General features: G+C 32.2%; 2 protein-coding genes across 10 annotated transcripts in view; both read left to right on the top strand.

The window, feature by feature from the left end:
* LOC135832180 (neo-calmodulin-like) overlaps window positions 1-8,482 on the top strand; it is a 32,954-nt gene extending 24,472 nt beyond the window's left edge. For all 5 annotated transcript variants that reach the window (XM_065345253.1, XM_065345250.1, XM_065345249.1 and 2 more), the window contains 6 exons: window positions 1,470-1,746; window positions 6,431-6,574; window positions 6,766-6,875; window positions 6,969-7,059; window positions 7,468-7,524; window positions 8,221-8,482. In XM_065345253.1, coding sequence (XP_065201325.1) covers window positions 1,470-1,746; window positions 6,431-6,574; window positions 6,766-6,875; window positions 6,969-7,059; window positions 7,468-7,524; window positions 8,221-8,285 — 744 coding nt within the window. In that variant the 3' untranslated portion in view covers window positions 8,286-8,482. The remainder of the gene's footprint in view (window positions 1-1,469; window positions 1,747-6,430; window positions 6,575-6,765; window positions 6,876-6,968; window positions 7,060-7,467; window positions 7,525-8,220) is intronic.
* A 1,215-nt stretch (window positions 8,483-9,697) lies between these two features.
* LOC135832174 (alpha-tocopherol transfer protein-like) lies at window positions 9,698-20,159 on the top strand. 5 transcript variants are annotated; one of them, XM_065345238.1, is made up of 8 exons: window positions 9,698-9,987; window positions 16,196-16,321; window positions 16,489-16,645; window positions 17,966-18,218; window positions 18,310-18,420; window positions 19,359-19,467; window positions 19,611-19,736; window positions 19,819-20,159. In XM_065345238.1, coding segments are annotated over exons 1-7 (837 nt in total). In that variant the 5' UTR covers window positions 9,698-9,986; the 3' UTR covers window positions 19,691-19,736; window positions 19,819-20,159. The 5 variants fall into 5 exon arrangements, with proteins under 5 accessions (XP_065201310.1, XP_065201308.1, XP_065201307.1 ...); XM_065345236.1 differs by lacking the exon at window positions 9,698-9,987 and adding an exon at window positions 11,166-11,276 and having other exon boundaries at window positions 19,824-20,159; XM_065345235.1 differs by lacking the exon at window positions 9,698-9,987 and adding an exon at window positions 11,167-11,276.
* Window positions 20,160-20,913: the final 754 nt, after the last annotated feature.

Below are 20,913 nucleotides of genomic sequence, written 5' to 3'. Positions count from 1 at the left end.
GTTTTCATCCGTTGGTGGTGATTTTTCCATGCAACTCAAAAAGTGATACCTAGGTCAAGTTTTTTGCAAAAAAATGCATATACGAGTAGGGGAAAGTCTCCCAATAGTGCGCACTTAGTACCAAAATCGCTGTCATTCCGCCGCAAAGTTACCTAGGAGCGTGATTTTTTGATATGTTGTAGCTGTATCATTCAGCTACATAATTCCAGAGTTTCAAAATTTTTCATTGATAACTGACTGAGAAATCCTACCTTGAGTAAAAAATGTCAAATGCGCACTATTAGGAGCCATGGGCTCCTTCAAAGTGCGCAGTAGGGTTCCTAATAGTGCGCGATGTGTAAATTAACTTCAAAAAAATTAATTCTTGACAAAAATCGCAATAATACGTTTCATTATCACGAGAACACTGAGAACAGATATAAAAAACATGAGTACTTGACGAAAATTGCGAAAATATGTTTTACTATGAGTAGGAGTTATGTGTGAGCTTATTTCTGCATAGAAAGTCCATTGTTCAAATATTCTTTCACTCTTAGGAATGTTTCTTCACTGAAAACTAACACCCTTTAGCCTTTTACAGGTATTTAACACTCCATTCTATCAAAACAAAGGTCAGGTAGTGAAAAACACAAGCGTGTTTACAGATTTTCTAGGATGCGCACTATTGGGAATCCATGGTTCAAAAATATCCTCTATTTCTTTAAAAATTATTTTCAAGAAAACGAAAGGATAAATTTTCAAACTTTTACAACAATATTAAAGAGGATAAAATTCCCGACAAAATGATATAATATAAGTTATCTCATAAATTTTTGCAATTCAACGAGAGCAATACAAATTGTTAACTTTTCACAAAAAAAAATTACATCAGAAATTGAAAATTCACATTTTTTGACTTTGCACACGTAAAATTTAGCCAAATGGCTCCTATGATACATCAAAATAATCGTCACGACACGCTCTTTCAAATGAGCTACCACACGAATTTTTCAGTGGTGCCAATCGCGAGATCTGGCGCTGCGCAAGTGCGCACTATTAGGAGACTGCGCACTTTTAGGGGACTTTCCCCTATGTATTTTTGTAATTTTAAGTAGAGTGCCGGAAACAACTATGATTTTGCTGTCTATTTCATGTTTTACTTTTTCAGTGAATCTTTTTTTTTCAATTAAAAAAAAATAGGTACATAAACATTTTTGGTGTTGAAATTTTCACATGCTGGCATATCATTAAAAATAGTAGGTACATAAAAATGATTTTTCGCGACCATAACTTTTTTCACAGATAGGTGTAAATGTTTGGTCTAATGTTCTTAAATTTTTATGTTTTTATCAGTTTTTTTACGCTTAGGAATGAAGGATTTTAATGCATGTCTCCATTATATTATACCTATACATTTACCTTATAATTTTCAATGTAATCATGAAATGAATCACCTGCATAAACATTTGTATGTATAATTTTGACCGCAGACAAAACAATACGGAGAGAATTCAAGGAACAACAACAACAATAATAATAATAACAACAACACCAAACAAATCCAGATTCAAATCAAGGATAATCCTCGATCTGAAAACAATCACTCGACGGCTGTCGAATCGTCGCATTCGCAATCGGAACAATTGAACAAACAAAACTCGAATTCAGAGAAAAGTCCCGTTAGATCGAATCCACGCAGTTCAAATTCGCAAAATACCGAAAGACGTCTGCCAGCTCATACGAACATGTCTAAAAAACAACTCAAAGGTAATTTATCGAATAAGTTTCAACTTTTAAATACTAAACTTTCGAAAGTTTAATATTAATAATAAAGAGAGTGGTGTTAACAAAAGTTTATACTTAAACGTGTTCTGTGGTTTTAAATCACCATCACCATCAATATAGGTATGTTCGTAGACTATGAGTGCACAAATTAGGCGGATACTTTCCTAGCTATCTATACCTAGTACTTACCTCTACCTAGTACCTACCTAGATACATTTTAGCACGTAACAGAAAAATTTCTCATTTGTGGCAAGTTTTTTGAGTAGGTATTACTTTTTGAAAACTAAACCAAGTTCTGTCATTATGGATACCTACGTTAACTTACCTGCTACACTGATTGAATTACCTACGTTTAATATTTACAGCTCACACACACGCACCTGTAATTGTATCTAGTAATAAGTAATAATCTTTAAATCTTTATGGTCTTATTGTGACTAAGTATAAATTTTGATTGAATCAAGTGTTTATCACCTTAAAAGGAGGTACGTTTTATGATCTAGCGAACAAAGCGTTTGTATTGTAGGTATAAAAATTCATATCTATATCTAAAACAATTTTTAAAAAATCAATTGATAATTTTTATTTTCAAATTTGTCATTTTGAGGGCAAACCAATTTCTATTGATTTGTTTCAAAATTTTTTGCGACATGCCCATTTCATTTGTCTTTTCTCCTCCCTTCCCCAACAGAAAATTTTTCTGACGGACGGAAGAAATCAAAAGAAGCGTGACGAATAAGTCTGATGATTTTCTAGTGTAATGCAGTAGGTACCTATTCAAGTAAAACACAATCGATACTAATGGTAAGTATAAGTTGACTTATGTATCATTTATATTACACGGAAAACCAATCATTTAATGGTACATATAACTCAACTTATACTACACTGTTGAAATTAAACCATAAATAAACAAATTTGGACTTATATATGTATACCTACCCTTGAAGTAAGTTGAATTCCTGATGATTCAGTGCCGATTTTTTGGGGAAATATCTACATAGCGGGATAGAGCTCAGTCTCCAGAATCAGAACATGTCAAAACCCCGAAATCGTCAAAAGTTGACTTATACAGTTGAAATTCGTGAAGGCGAAGGCCCTTTCAGTGTAGCTACACTTAATTTTCGTCACGCTTCCCTGTCTGTCTGACCGTCCAAAAATGCGCGCAATTGATCGAAATTTCAGTCGGTGAGTTTCATTTTTCGATTTTTGACGAGTTTTTGAAAATTCATATTTTTGGCCTACCTATTTTCTGTGGAAAAAGTGAAAAAGTTGGTTAATTTTTAACATTTATTTTCCAGTCTTCCGTGGGCCACTCTGGAGTCTTTAGCGGATTTTGAATTTTTCAGGTTATATATATGTTGTATACCAAGTCCGAAATTGTACAATTCGGGGTTGGTACAGCCAATTTTGTACCATCTCCGAAGTGTCCGGACCAAGCGTGAACATTACTTTTTCATCGGACTTGGTTTGTACCATGCCCGGAGGGTCCGGACAAAGTGTTCGACTTGGTACAATTTGTGTTGTGCAAAGTCCGAAATATAGTTTTATAACGAATGAATTCGAATTTTACATCCCTTTATTCCATAAATATTAAACCAAATAAAAGGAAATTTAAAGATGACTCTAAAATACACCACCAGCAAAATTTTCAGGTGCTGAAATTCATTTGTTGATTTTTGGGGAATTTTTAAAGATTCAAATATTGCTATGCTTACCTCTCAATAAAAAAAATAAAAAGGTCAAATTGAGGTACCTACTTACTAACTAAAATGCTGAAATTTGGTTTTTACTCTCTATTTTTAACTTCTCAAGTCGTTTGGTGGTGGTTTTGAACAGGGCTGTATTTACGCACAGGCAACTTGGGCAGCTGCCTAGGGCGGCAAATTTTCGGAGGCAGCTAATTTTGAAGCGTTTTCATCTCGATTTTTGCGATTTTTTTTATACTTGTAAATTGTACATAAGTATTTAGAGTAAAATTAAAATTCAGCATACACCCGGATTAGCCATCGATCTTTATGACCTTTTCGATCGATTTTTTCAAAACCATTTTGTATCAGTTCAAATCCAAATTTTTTTTAATTTTTTAAAAAATTATTGGAGAAATCAGCTATTAACTCAGAAAATATATGGTACAATCCAAATTTCAGCCTTTCACGACAATTTGGTAAAATTTCGACTTCGAAAAATCCATGAAAAAATGAATTTGGAATCTAAGTACCTATTTAGTGCATAGTTTTCAAATGAGTAAGGTACGAGAATTTCACTACTCAAGAAGTTGAAAATAGAGAGTCTTTAAAAATTTCCCAAAAATCAACAAATGAATTTCAGCACCTGAAAATTTTGCTGGTGGTGTATTTTAGAGTCATCTTTAAATTTCCTTTTATTTGGTTTAATATTTTTATGGAATAAAGGGATGTAAAATTCGAATTCATTCGTTATAAAACACTATATTTCGGACTTTGCACAACACAAATTGTACCAAGTCGAACACTTTGTCCGGACCCTCCGGGCATGGTACAAACCAAGTCCGATGAAAAAGTAATATTCACACTTGGTCCGGACACTTCGGAGATATGTAGTACAAAATTAGCGGTACCAACCCCGAATTGTACAATTTCGGACTTGGTAAGCTACACAACATATACAAATCCCATTTTAAAAAACTTGAATGAAATTCAGCACCTTCAGTTTTTTTTTCTGCGTCCAGTTCAAAAATTTGTTCAACGATTGGAGTACTCTATCGCTTTCTAATTAATAGGTATACGCATGTAAATCGGTGCTTAATGTACGAGTTTTTTGTGTGCCTATACGAGCAAGTGTAAATTTATCGCCATTTTATACGGATATAAAAAAAAATCCCTCTAGGAATGGTTCGAATAATTATGTAAATTCTACGCCATAAACTTAGTTTAAATAGTCTAGGCCGCTATACATCGCGTAAACAATTTACCCTCATTACGCTAATCTTTCTCTATAAGGATGAAAATATTACTTAAACGTGTTTATCTTTTTTAATACTTACTTATACCTATCTACCTTCTATGGAGAGAAAAAAAAGGGGGGAAATGGAAAGTGGTAACAGTTGAACTTCCACAAGCGTAACTTTTTAATCTTATATCCAGTAAGTATACCATAATAAACCAATACACAAACCAAAGCACGTTTGATCTCGTTTCATCAAATTATTCAGCTTTTAAAGTTACGCTGTTTAGAGCCATTTAAAGTTTTGCTTTCCTTTGTTTGGAATTGGCATCAACTGTTAAGTAAGGTAGTTTTGTTTCGTTTCTCAATACCTACTGACGAACGAAAATGCATTTTAGCATTTTCGCATCTAATGTACCTACATTCGCAATCGCATTTGATACCAAACAGTCTTTACTGACCGAAAATAATGATCCTAAATATGCGGTATACCTACGAGTATTGCTCTACTTCCATCCAACTTTTCACGCTAAAATGAAACTTGAAGGGATATAAACGAGAAAGTTTTGATTTTACAATATTAACGTATATTGATATCAGAATGCGAATGGAACGGAATGCGAAGGTGCGATATGGATATGAAAACCTAAATGGAAATTATCATCGACAAAATATAGGGCAACTTTTACAATAAAAAGTGAGGTCTAGGTACTACGTGTACGTACGTAGGTGGGTACGAGTTTATTTTCAATAATAATATCTACCTTAGCAAAGGAACTGACGTTAGATAGGTATCGGTTCCTAAACTACCTAGCTACTTTCAAGAATTTTTCACGCTACTCTGATGAAACTTCAGATTCATTTTTTCCCTCATCATTCAAATTTCTCAGATGAGAAAATTATGCATAGATACCAATTTTGACGATATGATTAAAATCAATTTTTTATATATTTTTCCCTATAGCATCGACCTTTTCATATGTATCGCGCTGGGTACCTTTATTTTTTTTTTTAGTTACCTACTTCAGCTGTCTGACAGACATCAATATAAGCTTTTCCCAGTGGAATGTGTACGGTTCCAAAGTTATATTTTTCTGTCATAATAGGCTAGGAGGTACCTTAAACTGCAAAAAAGCTTTTCGAAATAATTTTGCGTAAAAATTTCCAACTAACGGTTTCAAATTGTATCGAACATCCTCCTGAAGGTTATTTTTACGCCCCCTAATAGGAACATAAAACGGGCTTATTAATTTATTCGATCGTATTTCGGCGAATTATAAATCGTATAACTATACTTATACGAATGCATGGTTGGTTTCATTATATTATGAAAAAGCTAATTAATTAAATGTTACAATTCGATTACCTGTATTTCCTAAAATTGTATATGTAAAGCCTACAGCTATAGTGTAAGGCAAAACGTATTCGCTAAGATTATAAAACAATAACAATACCTAATTACATTGGTTGAGGTTGATTAATTTAATTTGTTCAAAAACTAAGCACTTTAAACGCTTAGTGTTCAACAAGTTTACGCTGTTGTTTAAATATATTGTGTGGCCTATTCGTGATACCAAAACAGTCGTAAGTCGTAAATTAATGTAATGAACTAATATATTTCAGGTACCTTTACCTATTTATCTAAAACGCGCTTAAGATTTTACTTTAGTAGGTATCTATACCAGACCTCTAACAAAAACACATCTTGCGACTATCTTCTTCTTCTTTTTTTGTTTTATAGAATTTCGCGAAGCTTTTATGCTTTTTGATAAAGATGGAGACGGCAGTATAACTAAACAAGAACTTGGACGTGTAATGAGAAGCCTGGGTCAATTTGCACGAGAAGAAGAATTACAACAGATGCTTCATGACGTAGATATTGATGGTGAAAATATTATATTATTACTTTTTAAACTGTTGTACCTATCGTAATCCTACGCAAACTAATTTTTTGTATCATAGATACGTTTTTACACCACGAAGAATCGTCTTAATCGACTTAGAATATTAACGCAGCCAATTTACTTCGAAATTGTGCAAGTACTTACATTTTAACATATTTTAATCATTTTTCAGGCGATGGATGCTTTAGTTTTGACGAATTTGTCGAAATCGTGTCAAATATGGGTAAATGTTCAGCCAATACAGCCGAAGAAGAGGAAAAAGAACTGCGTGATGCGTTTAGGGTAAAATAGCTAGACTCCTTGTTTTTGACAACCATAATGAAAATAACAATGTTACCTACCTACCTACCTATTTAATTGTAATATTCATTTTAGGTGTTCGATAAACATAACAGAGGATATATAAGTGCTTCAGATTTAAGAGCTGTATTACAATGTCTCGGCGAAGATTTATCTGAAGAAGAAAGTAAATAATTTTTTTCATCCGAGTTTATTTAGTTATTATAAGGGGTAAAATGTTGCAAAAATACTTCGTCATGAGTGATTTCTTGTCGGGCCAAAAGGAAGACGTATGGTATAAAGTAAAATTTGCCAAGAGAGAATACAGTACATGCAGCGACTTAGGTATCTGTCAAGTTGCCAAAATTAACTCGCAAAATGGATATAGGTAGCTATACTTGATGCTACCTAAGTAGTTAGTAGTTACATACAATATATAATAGATGAATGTTTTACATTGATTATTATGTATTTTTCTGAATTTGGTTGCATTTATTTTAATGAAGTTGATTTAAATTTTATACTCACTTATTGATACCTATAAAATACCTATTTAATTAAGTAAAACATGTAAATGTATCCGTTATATGCGCAGTTGAAGATATGATCAAAGAAGTAGATGTTGATGGAGATGGACGAATTGATTTTTACGGTTTGTATAATCCTTATTTTATGTATAGCTATAGCTACGTAGGTAAGGTACGTTACTTACTGACTTCATTCCACTCCCAGATATTAATGTCGCAGATTGAATAGGTAATACGAGTAGTCAAGTAACGTATTAAGTAAATCCTTCGATTTTGATAACGGGAAAAACATCAACAAAACAAAATTAATTTTGATATTAAAGTTACCGATAGGTACTCATTGCTTTGACAATTTAGGTAATACATTTTTTTTACAAACTAAACACTGAGTCATCGTCCTTTCAACTTTGAAGATGGCCTAAAAATCATCGACTGGCAATTTACTGATTTTCAGACCTATGTACTAGCCATTCTCATCGTACATACTATACATACATACGTATGTACCTCTTACCTCTACACTTATAGTACCTACCCAATAACTCAATGAACTCAAACTTGCACGGGAATCGTCTCGCTGTGTTTTCATCCCAATTGCCTTGAGCCTTGAATAACTTGAAAGTTAAGTCAGTTGCGATATTCAACGAATCAGTGCTAATTTGTCTTGCTACCGACTTATATCACCTTCTCAAACATTGTCAAGTTCATAATTAATTTACAATTGTTTCGAACTATACATAGGTATATATGTACATATACTTATTGTTTACAGAAACGCGCTAACTTAAAAATTACTTATATGTTTTTATGTACGATTTCAGAGTTCGTTCATGCTCTTGGAGAACCTGGTGAAAATGACGATGACGACGACGAAAGTACTAATTAAAAAATCATTGAATTTTTACGAAGGCTAACCATTTTTATTATGTAGTATCAGCAATAAACTTTTAACTTTTTTTGAATTTATTTTGAAGTGCACGACGCAATGATGGATTTTTTTCTCGTAAATTGTATAATGTAAAAAAATTTCTTTGTAAAACAGTTCTTATGGCTGCATAGTACAATACATACTTTTATTGTGTATTTAAAGTTCTTCTTTATTCAATTTCTCGTTTTCAAATTTTGACGAATGAAGGGAATGCAATACAATTTATGTTTGAATAGGTACAAAGTAAGTATAGGTTTATCGTATGTTCGTAGACATACCTATTTTGTGTTTTTTAAATATAAGTAACACTCATTCGTTTTATTTATTTATTTATTTATTTATGAATAAAAACGAGTAGCGTACTAGGTAGATAGTTAATAACAAGAACAATTGCCATGCTATGTTGAATAAATTGGTTCGTCTATCTTTGAAACGATACAAATATCGTACTTTAACAAGTCCATATGAACTTATCTTTGAAAAATTTTACGATTCTTATGAATTTAAAAAAATTGGCATCAAATTAGTAGTTCATTATAGTGTAGCCTACGTAAAATATCATTTTTAGTTGTTCAAACGCTTTTTGATGAAATTTCGAAGCATCAAAATTCAAAAGTTTGCTTTGTGGTAGCTATAAAACTAAAAAATCCAAAAGCTGCTAAATTATTCTTAATAAAATCAAAGAATAATGTACAGGGCTCAGATTTTTATGCTACAGCATGTGTTTTGTGTGCATATGGGGTAGGGAATTTTCAGATTATCTCCACTATTTATAAAATTTTCAGTGCAATGACCCTAATTTATTAGAGTATATTTCTTCATATTTTACCTATAAGAACCTAAACAAGCATATTTAGACATTTTTAAGAGAATTTTCAGGTTTTTAGAGAATTTTCAACGTTTTTAGGGAATACATATTTATTTTATCGAATTAAAAATGTTTGTACTGTAAGTATTTGGCCAATTTTTAATTTTTTTCTCGATATTTTCTAAAGAAAATCGGGGTAAAAACGCAATTAAATAAAACACTCTGTTTTGCATTTTTGTGTGAGAATTCTCAATAGGTACCCGTTTCTTTACAATACCTATTATTAAAATCGTTTAAAAGATGAGTTTTTTAAATAAAATAAAAAAAAAAAAAACATCGCCCATATCGTTAAAGAATATTTTTACGTTTTAGAGCACCTTCGGAATTTTTAAGGGAATTTTTAAGCGCATCATTCAGGGTTTTTTTGGAAAAAGAATATCCGAACCCTGGTAATAAATAAAAAAAGGGAAAAGAAATTGCAAGCTAAAAAACCTGTTTCCTAAGTTGTTTTTTTCATCAACATTACCAGAAGTTAACTCATAGTTTACCTTCCATAAAGAACCAGAGCAATTTAATCGTTGCGAACAATGATACATTATGATTAAGCATTTAAAACTGAATCTGGATTTGAAATAATTTATTATTTATTACTGTTTAAATGTCAATTTGTGGCGATTAAACCAGTTAGTTGAAAATTTCGAGTGTGCCGCAAAATCAAGTGTATGATCGCATTAAATGTCTAAAAGTGTAACAAATGTGAAGTGAAACATTATTCCATTGAACGTCACGGAGTTACCAATATTTGATAATTGGAGATCGTGCCATTAATAATTAATTTTATTACTGCATAAAGTAAGTTTGCTTATTACGTATAATTACATCTTATTTTCGTAATTTGAATTTTTTTTTCATTTTCATTGCTATTTTTTGTTCGATGCCTTACGTACCTATCACAAAAATATCTTCCGAATATTATGAACTTATTCTATATTTCAAGCTGAAGTTTCAATTTTGTAAACTTAATTTTTAAAAAGTAAAGTGCCAAAAAAAAGATTTGTAAAATGGAATCTTACACATTTTTTTTTTTTTAATTTCCAACGACTTTTCAGAAAATTCTATTTTTTTAATATCCAAAATGAGCAAGTTTCAGAAATACAATGTAAAGTTGATATAAGATACCTATTTGCAGAAAAATATTCAATGCGGCTTGTTGAACGTCTTGAGAAAACATCTGTATAAAAAAAGATTTTTCTCAATTTTTGATTCTATAGGTAAATCAAAGTTGAAAATATGTATGCAGGTATTTTCATTAAAAAATTTCATGAGTGATAACAGCAACAGTATTACGCAATATGATTTACCTACACGCGTTTACTTTTTATCGTTTCTGTGTATAAAACAAATCTCGGGTGTCATTAAAATTCATCATTCGTTGTGGGAGAAAATCGCAATATTGGTGCATAATGAATAATACATTAACTTGAATAAAGGTTATAGTTATACCTATTCAAATTTATTATAAAACTTACGCAAAAAGGAGACCATACATTGACTATACAACCCTTTCATATAGGTACCGAAAGGTATTAGGGATTCTTCTATTTTTCTCTAAATTGATATACATTGAAAAAAGTCCTCAAATACGTACTAACATGTAGGTATCTGTAAAAATTTGATGAAGTTGTATTGTACAACCTACATGGAAATTTACAGGTGTACTTGCTTGGTGGCAGATTTTTATTTCATTCAAACTACATATGTAGGTACCTACTTAAATGTTATGTAGGTACTCGTAAGTTTTGCATAAAAAAAAAAACCAACAAAAAACGCAAACAAGTGTGGCAAAGAAGTTTGTATAACAGTGAAGTCGTAGATAGGCAAATGATTCGCAATTTGTAGGAACATTTACATAGGTACTCAGTACCGTGAGCTTATCGTTCATTATATAAGTGCAATTTTCGTAAAATCTGATCAAGAGAGAAATAACAACGATATCTATTATAACGACGTAAAAAAAACAATTTTAAATATTTTCTAAATGGGATATTAACCAGATATTAAGCATTCAAGCATATTGTTACTAACAGTTTAACGTGAAATGTTAGGTAATTATTATTTTTTTCAAATGCAAATTTCCGTAGGTAAGTATAGTTTATTTTACATAGTTCAGTACCAAATGATCTTGATTAACATTTTATTTTCCCGAAATAATATTTGTTTCCAGTTTCTTAAATTTCAAAAATAGACAGCTCAAAGCTTAATAAAAAATCATTTTTTATACAGGTAGATCAAAAAATTGAAATAGGTACCTACTGTGTGTTTGAACTTGAAAAAGTTATCCGTACTCCCCCTACAATTTAAAAAGTATAAAATTCGCGCATGAAAAGTTTTTTGTCTTAGAAAGTTATAAGTACCTATATTATAGCATCAATTCAAGCATTACAATTTAATGAATTTCAACTATTGCCTCTGCAATATCAAAACTGAGCTTTAGTACTTGTATACGAAAAAATTGAAATTTCATGTAGGTACCTAGGCATAGGTAGTCAAGTCTCAAGTACACTAGGTATAGGATTTATTTTGAAGCTAAATCTCTACTACGATTGAAAAACATTTTCTCAAAATCGAAAGAATAATTTATAGCCTACTTTTTACTGCTACAACGCATTTCTTGAGCAGGAGTACAGGTAATAACTTAATAAGTATACCAATTGAGTACCTACATACATACATACCTCTTATTAAAAATCAGATCACATTCCCTCCTTTCTTTCCCATGAATAACCCGTACATCAAAACTGAACACTCAAATTTTACATTAGTACCTATACCTACATTTATGTATTCACACTTGAGTAATTCGATGTTTTCCACCGACGATTCTGCTCGATCTCGATAAATACCACGCTGTAAAGTATGTAGACGCGTACGTAATAAAAATGCCTACTGTTTGTTTCAATAACTTGGTTGGTAAACATTAAATTAGGACAAGTGTTTGCATTTTACAGAGAACTACTTGTTAGATAAGTTTCATGTGCGAGCGAGTAGCTGAAATGCTTTCTCCAACATAATTATAAACTGTGAACGCGCATTCGATGGAAATTACTTACCTTCGCATCGACTTCTATGTAGTACCACATTGATTCTGTGTATTTTTTCAATCCATGCTATAAACAAAATTCATTTGGTTTTAAATTAACATAGTGCATAATTTTGAAGTGAGTAATTGAGTGTTTTTTGATGTATCTCGTAGATATGGGTTTTAAGAGCACTTATCCTACATAATGTACAAGCTTACCTATATGTATGATTGCATTTAATAAGAATAATTATGTGTAAACCTAAACACTCAGGTACAACCGCAAACTTACATTTTAAATCAAAGTCTGCCCATTTGTCATAAAATTTTCGGGAACTTTTTTTCTTTCCCTGTAAAATGTCGTCATTTAGTTTTTTGTTTTTTTTTTTTAATTTTTTGGAAGAAGTTTTTAGAAGCACAGATTAAATGTAGGTAGGCAGTTAGGTACATATGTTTCATCAAGTACATGCATGTCTTTCTACATATGTACATACTTTTACCTACTTAGCACAAGTAAAATACCTACATTTTAAAAAGTTTTAAAGTCATGAAGCAGGCACATAAAAATAAAAGCAACTATCAACTGAGAAAAAATTCATTCTTTGAGTGAGAAATTCAATAAATCAATAAATAAAAAAACCGTATCGCGATACTATCTTATACTTTTACATTAGGGCGGGTCGAAAAAAAACGTAGGTCTCAGAATTTTCTGAAATTCAAATACATATGTGGTTCCTTTTGAGTTGAAACCACCCCAAAAAAATTTTTAGCCCCCCGCGGCACCATGGGGCTGAGCCACGTGGCCTCAAAGCGGGGCCATTTTAGCTAAAAATTCACGTTTTTCAGGTTTAAAGCTCCAAAATCGATTTTTAAAATTTACGGGTAGCACTCAATTTGTAAAGTTTGAGATGCTGAATCTCCCTGTGGAGTTCATTTTTTTTTTCGGTGATCGCTTACGTCGGCACAAATTCGTTGAAAGTATGAAAATTGCTGATTTTAAGGTGTCAGGAAAACGTTTCCGCGAATTTATGTCCAAATGGTGTTTTGTAGGGGGACATATCGATGTAGTAAGTTGTATACGTAGTCGAGGGGTTAAATTTAGAATCATCAATATGCCCTCAGATCGCTGATAGGGTACATGATTCAACTTTTGTACAACATTTTAGGATTTCATAAATTTGAAAATTTCATCAGATTGCTTCTACCTATTTTTTTCATGTTTTCAAAAAAATTTTCATTTCATTTTTTAAAAATTCAATTTTGAATGAGACATGTATCTTGGAAGTACACAAAACCTTTTTTGAAAAATGTGAAAATCATTCAAAATATGAAAAAATGATAAGACAATCAAAAAACGACAAAAATTTGAGAAAATGTCTCATTCGCGTAAAATTTTGCACAGACTGCTTGGTTTATTGAAAAGTACCTAGCAAGAATTAATCGGAAATTCTAAAAATTGAATGATGATTTGTCAAAACTGCAGAAAGTGTCATAAAAATTGTCAAAATTGAGCCAAAAAAACAGTTTTTATTTTCAAAATTCAAAGTACAAATTACCCTAAAAAAGTTAGAAAAAAAACCTCAAAGACCACAAAAATCCTTTTTCGATTCCATTTTAGGCATCACCTTGATGCTTCTCAATTTATTTTCGATTTTTGTCGTTTTTTGATGGTCTATCATTTTTTCATATTTTTGAATTAAGTATTTCCACATTTTTCAAAAAAGGTTTTGTGTACTTCCAAGATACATATCTCATTCAAAATTGAATTTTTAAAAAATGAAATGAAAATTTTTTTGAAAACATGAAAGAAATAGGTAGAAGCAATGTGATGAAATTTTCAAATTTATGAAATCCTAAAATGTTGTACAAAAGTTGAATCATGTACCCTATCAGCGATCTGAGGGCATATTGATGATTCTAAATTTAACCCCTCGACTACATATACAACTTACTACATCGATATGTCCCCCACCCCCTACAAAACACCATTTGGACATAAATTCGCGGAAACGTTTTCCTGACACCTTAAAATCAGCAAATTTCATACTTTCAACGAATTTGTGCCGACGTAAGCGATCACCGAAAAAAAAAAAATGAACTCCACAGGGAGATTCAGCATCTCAAACTCTACAAATTGAGTGCTACCCGTAAATTTTAAAAATCGATTTTGGAGCTTTAAACCTGAAAAACGTGAATTTTTAGCTAAAATGGCCCCGCTTTGAGGCCACGTGGCTCAGCCCCATGGTGCCGCGGGGGGGGGGGGCTAAAATTTTTTTTGGGGTGGTTTCAACTCAAAAGGAACCACATATGTGAATTTCAGAAAATTCCGAGACCTACGTTTTTTTTCGACCCGCCCTATTTTACATATCTACGTAATTTTTATACGATTATTCCGGTTTCCAATTTCGAGTAGAAGTACTTACACAAAAATTAACATATGTACTTGTACATACATATGTATATCTACACCCACGCATATCTGCAAATGATTTGACCTTGATTAGAGGTATTCTGATCTTCAATTTGAAATTATTGACCAACAACGGTTCCTATCCTACCTATCTTTCAAAATTTAACGTTTAGCCAAACTTTTTTTTAATACTTACATACATCAGGATACTAATTAATTTGTTTATTAGAAGTAGGTATACTCGTACTCGTAGATTTACCCCAGTCAGTTTGTTTGAATTTGAAAGATGCAGCTATAGCTAATGTAACATTAAGTAATGAACTCGCAAATGACACGATTTCCTCTTAGAAAATATACTTCCAAGTAGGTATAAAATACAGCAAAACAAAAAAAATTGCTTACTTATAGGTACCTATATCAAATGATGAGCCGATCGGTAATGAAATAACATTCGATCAACTTGTTAATACTAGTAGACAGGTATTTGAAAACTTATGGCATCCGAAATTGCGGGCATCACCACTAAAACCAAAGTAGGTAGGTAGGCTAAAAAAAATACCTAAAAGAGATTGGAAAAATGATCTCTTTCGCTTGTCAGACAAAACGTAAACTGGTTGAAAAATAAACACATGGTATCTTGTAAAGTATCACATTGTATGTAATGCATTTAGGGACCTACGCAATCGCACGTGGCACATACATAATGATGCAGATATATACCTACATACGATGATACGAGTATGTCTCATGTAGGTAGTAGGTACTTATTATTAGCTGATTGTTATTGAAAAATGCCTTGAAGAATCTTGTTTTGAATACAAACCACAATTCTTATGTATTACTTACCTCGTACAAAATTTGACGTAGATATCCACCTCAACATAAGGTAAAAAAATTACACGCATGTAGGTAAGTAGGTACGTAATATGTAGTAGGTCTGGGTACACAGAGACATATACATTTACATAGGTGCATTACATAATGTATTAACTGAGGCTTACATTAACAACAAAAAAAAAAAACAACTCACAATTCGAAGATTTGGTGCGACGAGTTGTCTGTGTGAGCAAAAAATAAAATTTGATTCTAAGTATTTTTGCTTGTTAGGTACCTACCTATGTACTTACATTTTTAAAAACGATCAACATTTTTTACTACTTACTCGTTCCTAAAAGTGTTACATTAATACATGTACATGAACTTAATGTAGGTACTTAGTACCTATTTACTCAGCCTCTCAGCTGCAAATCAGCACGTGATACGGGCAAATGTTGATATTGTGACTGTTGAGAAATTTTTACAACATCAGCATGTTTAGGAATGATTATTTCTGTACAATTAAGGCATAATGTACCTACCTATATAATAAAAAGAAAGTTCCGGTCATTGTTAATTACTTTTTACTTTAGTACATACATATGCGAGTGCTTAGAAACTTTTCATTTACACTTGAAAAAAAATTAAATTCTCATTACTGTAACCGGGTACTCACACATTTTTGTGTTTTTCTGTATATGTGCTTACTATACCTATCGAATACACTACAACCTACAAACATGCCTATTTTGCAGTGGAAGATAAAGTGAAAGGAGCCACTTTGGAGGAAGAATTTAAAAGAAACCCAGAATGTCCTGTGGAAAATTTTCATTCAGTTAAGAGTTGGATGAACGCGCAAGGTCACCTACCAAAAATTCCTGGTAATTTTAGAATCAATAAATACCTTTTCCTACTTATTTAAAATTTTCTTATAGGTACATAAATACATACATATGTACATACTATACATATTTGTAGATACCATTCACCTGAATCTGACCATATAAAATAAAATTTAGCTCACGTCGATATACCTACTTTATTTTAGATCAAAAACTTTTCCAGTTTCTGTTCAGTTGCTTTTACGATGTTGAAAAAACGAAAAAATGTATTGATATTTTTTATGGGCTTAAAACAAATTGGCCAGAGCTCTATTCAAAACGAGATCTGTCGGATCATGAGATAGAACAAGCCTTCAAGGCAGTGTAAGTACTTCTATCCATCTATACCACTGCATTCAGATTTTCAGAAACTGCAGGGAATTAATTTGTACTTTTTTCTTACAATGAAATACGAGTACGTACCTACATATGTAATAACATTTTACTTAGGTAGGTACATAGCTAGTTATTATTATCATTTAAATTATACATAGGTATATCTTCCTTTTAATCTGTCAAAGCTCAAGTCTCAACCTCCTCAGGAGATTTTATAATGCAATACATGAACCAGTTCTGAGATATAGGCTTGCCATTTGGGCTCGATGTGTCAGATAGGTACTTTACATATCACATTAAGGTCCTGTATAAGTGAGCTGCTCAGACGCTGCGAAGTTTTTTTTTATGGCTGCCCTTTCAGAGCTAGCATTTTTCTCACTTGGTGTGCTGAACTTTGAGAAGTTATATGGGTACTCTCTTGCGCTGGGGTGCAGAGCTTTGAGTTTGAGGAGGTGAGGCTGGGTTGTTCCTAATTGGAAACAATACAATTTACAGATCCAATTTTTCTTTACCAGTGCTGTTTTTATGTTGGATTTACCAGCGCATGTCAGCACTGACACAGAACATCAGTTTAGTACCTACTTACGTGTCTCAAGTTTAGAGATTTAACTATTTAAGATTTCCCGAAATTTATATTTCTTCATGTATGAGGTACCTAGTCCCTTCCCTACGTACCTACTCTGAACTCAACTACAACTTATAAATATCCATTAATTATTTTAAAAAATTTTAAATTTTTCTTCATTTTAAACACTTTTATCAATATTTTCAAAAATTTAAACACTTTGTTTTTACGATTTTCTCACAATTTACAACAATATTTCTTCATAAATTTCCGATTTTTCTTCGAAAATTTTCATGGATTTGAAAGTTACCAGAAATTATCTTCATAAATTTTCAGTCCAGAAACTTCTCATAGAAAGTTTCCCATCATCTCTACTCGCAACATGATTATTATTTTTATAACGTTTACAACTGATTGCCTATGCACTCATGCAAATTTGATGAGAACGAAATGTTGTCATCCAGTTCGAGGGGATGGGTATTCAATAATTTTTTTCCTTTCTCGTTTAACTTATTTCTTTGCAGCTTGAGCAACTTTGTATTGTTATGTTTTTCCCCTTTTTCTCTTTTTTGCTTACTTATTTTGTAATGTATGCACTGCTGTTTCCTGTTTCAATTATTTTTAAAATAATAATCCGACACTCCCCCTCGCCTCCTGGCATAAGGGTGTCTTCATATATTGTGTTTTGTGTTCAATGCTGTACTTACAATATTTCAATAAATTTAAATAATTTATTTTTACAGCGCAATTTTTACGATACCAATTCTTACACCAAAAAGATATCGAATAACTTACCTCAAAATAACATCTGATGATGCATCAGAATTTGATTTCGTTATGGCTGTGAAGTTGTTTCTGATGGCATACGATGCAGCTCTATTCTTGGATGGTACTGCCAGAGGACACGTGATAATATTCGACTGCAAAAATGTAGGATTTAGACATCTTATGAAATGTAATTTGGATACTTGGAAAAAAGTGATAAAATTAACTCAAGTAGGTGCCATCTAAGTAATGATAACAGTAAGTTTCCAATAATACTCTATTTCATTTATATTTTAGTTAATCAATTACGATTAAATTTCAGGAAGCATTACCGGTGAGGAAGAAAACTTTGCATGTATTAAATACGAATTATTTCATATATAAATTTGCTCAAATGCTCAAGCCTTTCATTATTCCTGAAGTTTTCAACACTGTAAGTAGGCCTAACACTCGCAAGCAGCTGTTATACAGGGTGTCCGGTAAGTGGATGGCAATTATATACTTCAGATTTGGATACAACCAGGTACCATTAAGAAAAAAAAATCTGTGAAGGTGTTGCCTATCTTCAAATTTGATGGGGCAAAATACCTACGTTTTAAAAGTCCGAGTCAAAATCTAATTTTGACCATGGGGGTTGGTAGTACTTCGAAAAATGGACAAAATTATCTATCATGACTTTCATGACTTCTTGCCTAACTTGCAAATTGAAGAGGCTATGATTGATTTTTAATTTCAACTAATCGTGATGGAAAAAATTATTGCTGAAATGAATAATACGTCGAAAAATAAACAAATTTTGTTATAATCATTTTTTTTATTCTAAAATTTAAAAAGTTTTTGAAATCCAAAAATTGTTGATTTGTTAAAAATATGTATCATTAAATTGCCAATTTTTGAGTTCCAAAAACTTTTTAAATTTTAGAGTACCTAAGAAAGAAAATTATCATGAAAAAATTTTGTTTATTTTTCGACGTAGTATTCATTTTTGCAATCATTTTTTCCTTCGCGATTTTTTGAAATTAATAATCCTTCATAGCCCCTTCAATCTGCAAGTCAGACAAAAAGTCATTCATGAAAGATGATTTTGTCAATTTTTGAAGTACTACCAACCTACCAAACCCCATGGTCAAAATTGGATTTTGGCTCTTAGATTATGAAAACGTATTTTGCCCCTTCAATTTTGAAGATAGACAATCACCTTCATAATTATGTACAACCTTTTTTCTTAAAAGTACGGGTACCTCGTTGTATCCAAATCTGATGTATCGTCATCCACTCACCGGACACCCTGTATGTATTATATGCAATCACACACAATTCAAAAAGCATATGAGTACAGTCAGCTCATTTTTTATCTCATATCATTCATAGATACATTTACACCGTTCCACGGATATGGAAGAATTTTATAAGATTGTACCTATTGAATGTTTACCAAACGAATATGGAGGTCCTTTAGAGTCACCTGAAATTTTATCAAGTAATTATTGGAATTTGTTTCATTATAATCGGTTATATAGGTACCTACTTAGAATTATTTATAGCCATATACCATAGAATGTGTTACAAAGAGTTATAAAGAGACAATTTTCAATATTTTAAATTCTTTTTTTTTGATTTTAGGAAAATTCCAAGATCAATTAAGAATGCTTAGAGAATATTTCAGTGAGGATGACAAGCAAATTATCAAAAAAAAATCTTGAATTTTATTTTTTTATTGTGTCATTGGTTTACTCTCAGGTGATTAATGTAAGTGCTTACACTTTGAAAATGCACAGTGTTGACAAGGAGTCTTTTTGTAAAAAAATTATATTTATTAAATTTTTTTCAGAGTAGCTGATTTGAAAATTTACCACTTGCCATCACCGAAAAATTAGGAACACAGAGTTCGTCCGTTAGTTCTTTTTACCCACTTCAAGTTTACTAGCTTGTATTTAATTATGTAAATCATTGTATTGCCTAGTAATTCTATAGGTAAGTATTTCATTTGATTTCGTCTCATTTACCTGCGGGTATTGAGTACCTATCCAACTTACTTTCTCATATTTTTGATACCAAACCTTCAAGTACGTACCCACTTGACCAATTACCACAGATTTAAAATATTTTATTGAAATAATCTTTGGTCGTTTCTATTGTAAAAACTAAAAATATACGAATACTTATATTTTACACAGCGCAAAACGTTTTTCATTAAATTTCTTACAACATAGGAAATTATGAACATTATTTTCAATATTTTTTTTTTGGAAGGTTGAATTTTACCTGTAGACAAGAACGTAAATAAAAATTAGGTTGGCGTGTTCTTCGTCTTCGTCTTCTCTTGAAAATTCAAAGTAAAAGGGATCGAGTAAATGTACCTAAATAAATTTATGAATTACAAACAAATACAACGCAATACACTACTTTTCGTGATCTTATAATAATGTAGGAGATAACAGAGATAGACTACATAAAAAATTTCAAAAACAGTTGCCAAGTGTAATGATCTGACTTCTATGGGTGCTTCTGGACAGTTGGATACAGCTTTGGGCTTTCTAAACCTTTTGGCTAGGGATCGCGGAGATGGAGTGGAGAGGGAGGTAGGAGCCCCCCCGGAGGATACCATTTTTTGGTCTTGCTCCGGGAGCTGGAGCCGGAGCAAGAGGTAGGCACTTGAAATTTTTCAAGGGGAGCTGGGGGTGGAGCGGAGGCACTTACAAAAAATCCCCGGAGCCGGAGCTGGAGCAGGAGGTATTTTTTTTTAATTCAAGAGCCTGAGAGCCGGAGCTGGAGGAGATGGCACTGACCCTTCCTCCACGCCAGGGATCGTGGAGCAGGAGAGTAGGAGCCCACGGAGGATACCTTTTTTTTGGTCTTGCTCCGGGCAACACCTTTATGATAGGAGGTGTTGCTCCGGGGGCCGGAGCTGAAGCAACAGGTACTT

This window comes from Planococcus citri, chromosome 1 (assembly GCF_950023065.1).
Source record: "Planococcus citri chromosome 1, ihPlaCitr1.1, whole genome shotgun sequence".
Taxonomy (NCBI): domain Eukaryota; kingdom Metazoa; phylum Arthropoda; class Insecta; order Hemiptera; family Pseudococcidae; genus Planococcus; species Planococcus citri.
Note: the sequence above shows the minus strand (reverse complement) of the source record. Positions and strands in the feature narration are given on the sequence as shown.

Bases quoted from the DNA above. Each gene is read 5' to 3' on its own strand.
- LOC135832174 (XM_065345236.1), top strand. From the start codon at position 11,234: ATGTTAGGTAATTATTATTTTTTTCAAATGCAAATTTCCGTAG. The intron at 18,421-19,358 runs GTAAGTAGGCCT...TATCATTCATAG, and splicing joins TTCCTGAAGTTTTCAACACT to ATACATTTACACCGTTCCAC. The intron at 19,468-19,610 runs GTAATTATTGGA...TTTTGATTTTAG, and splicing joins GTCACCTGAAATTTTATCAA to GAAAATTCCAAGATCAATTA.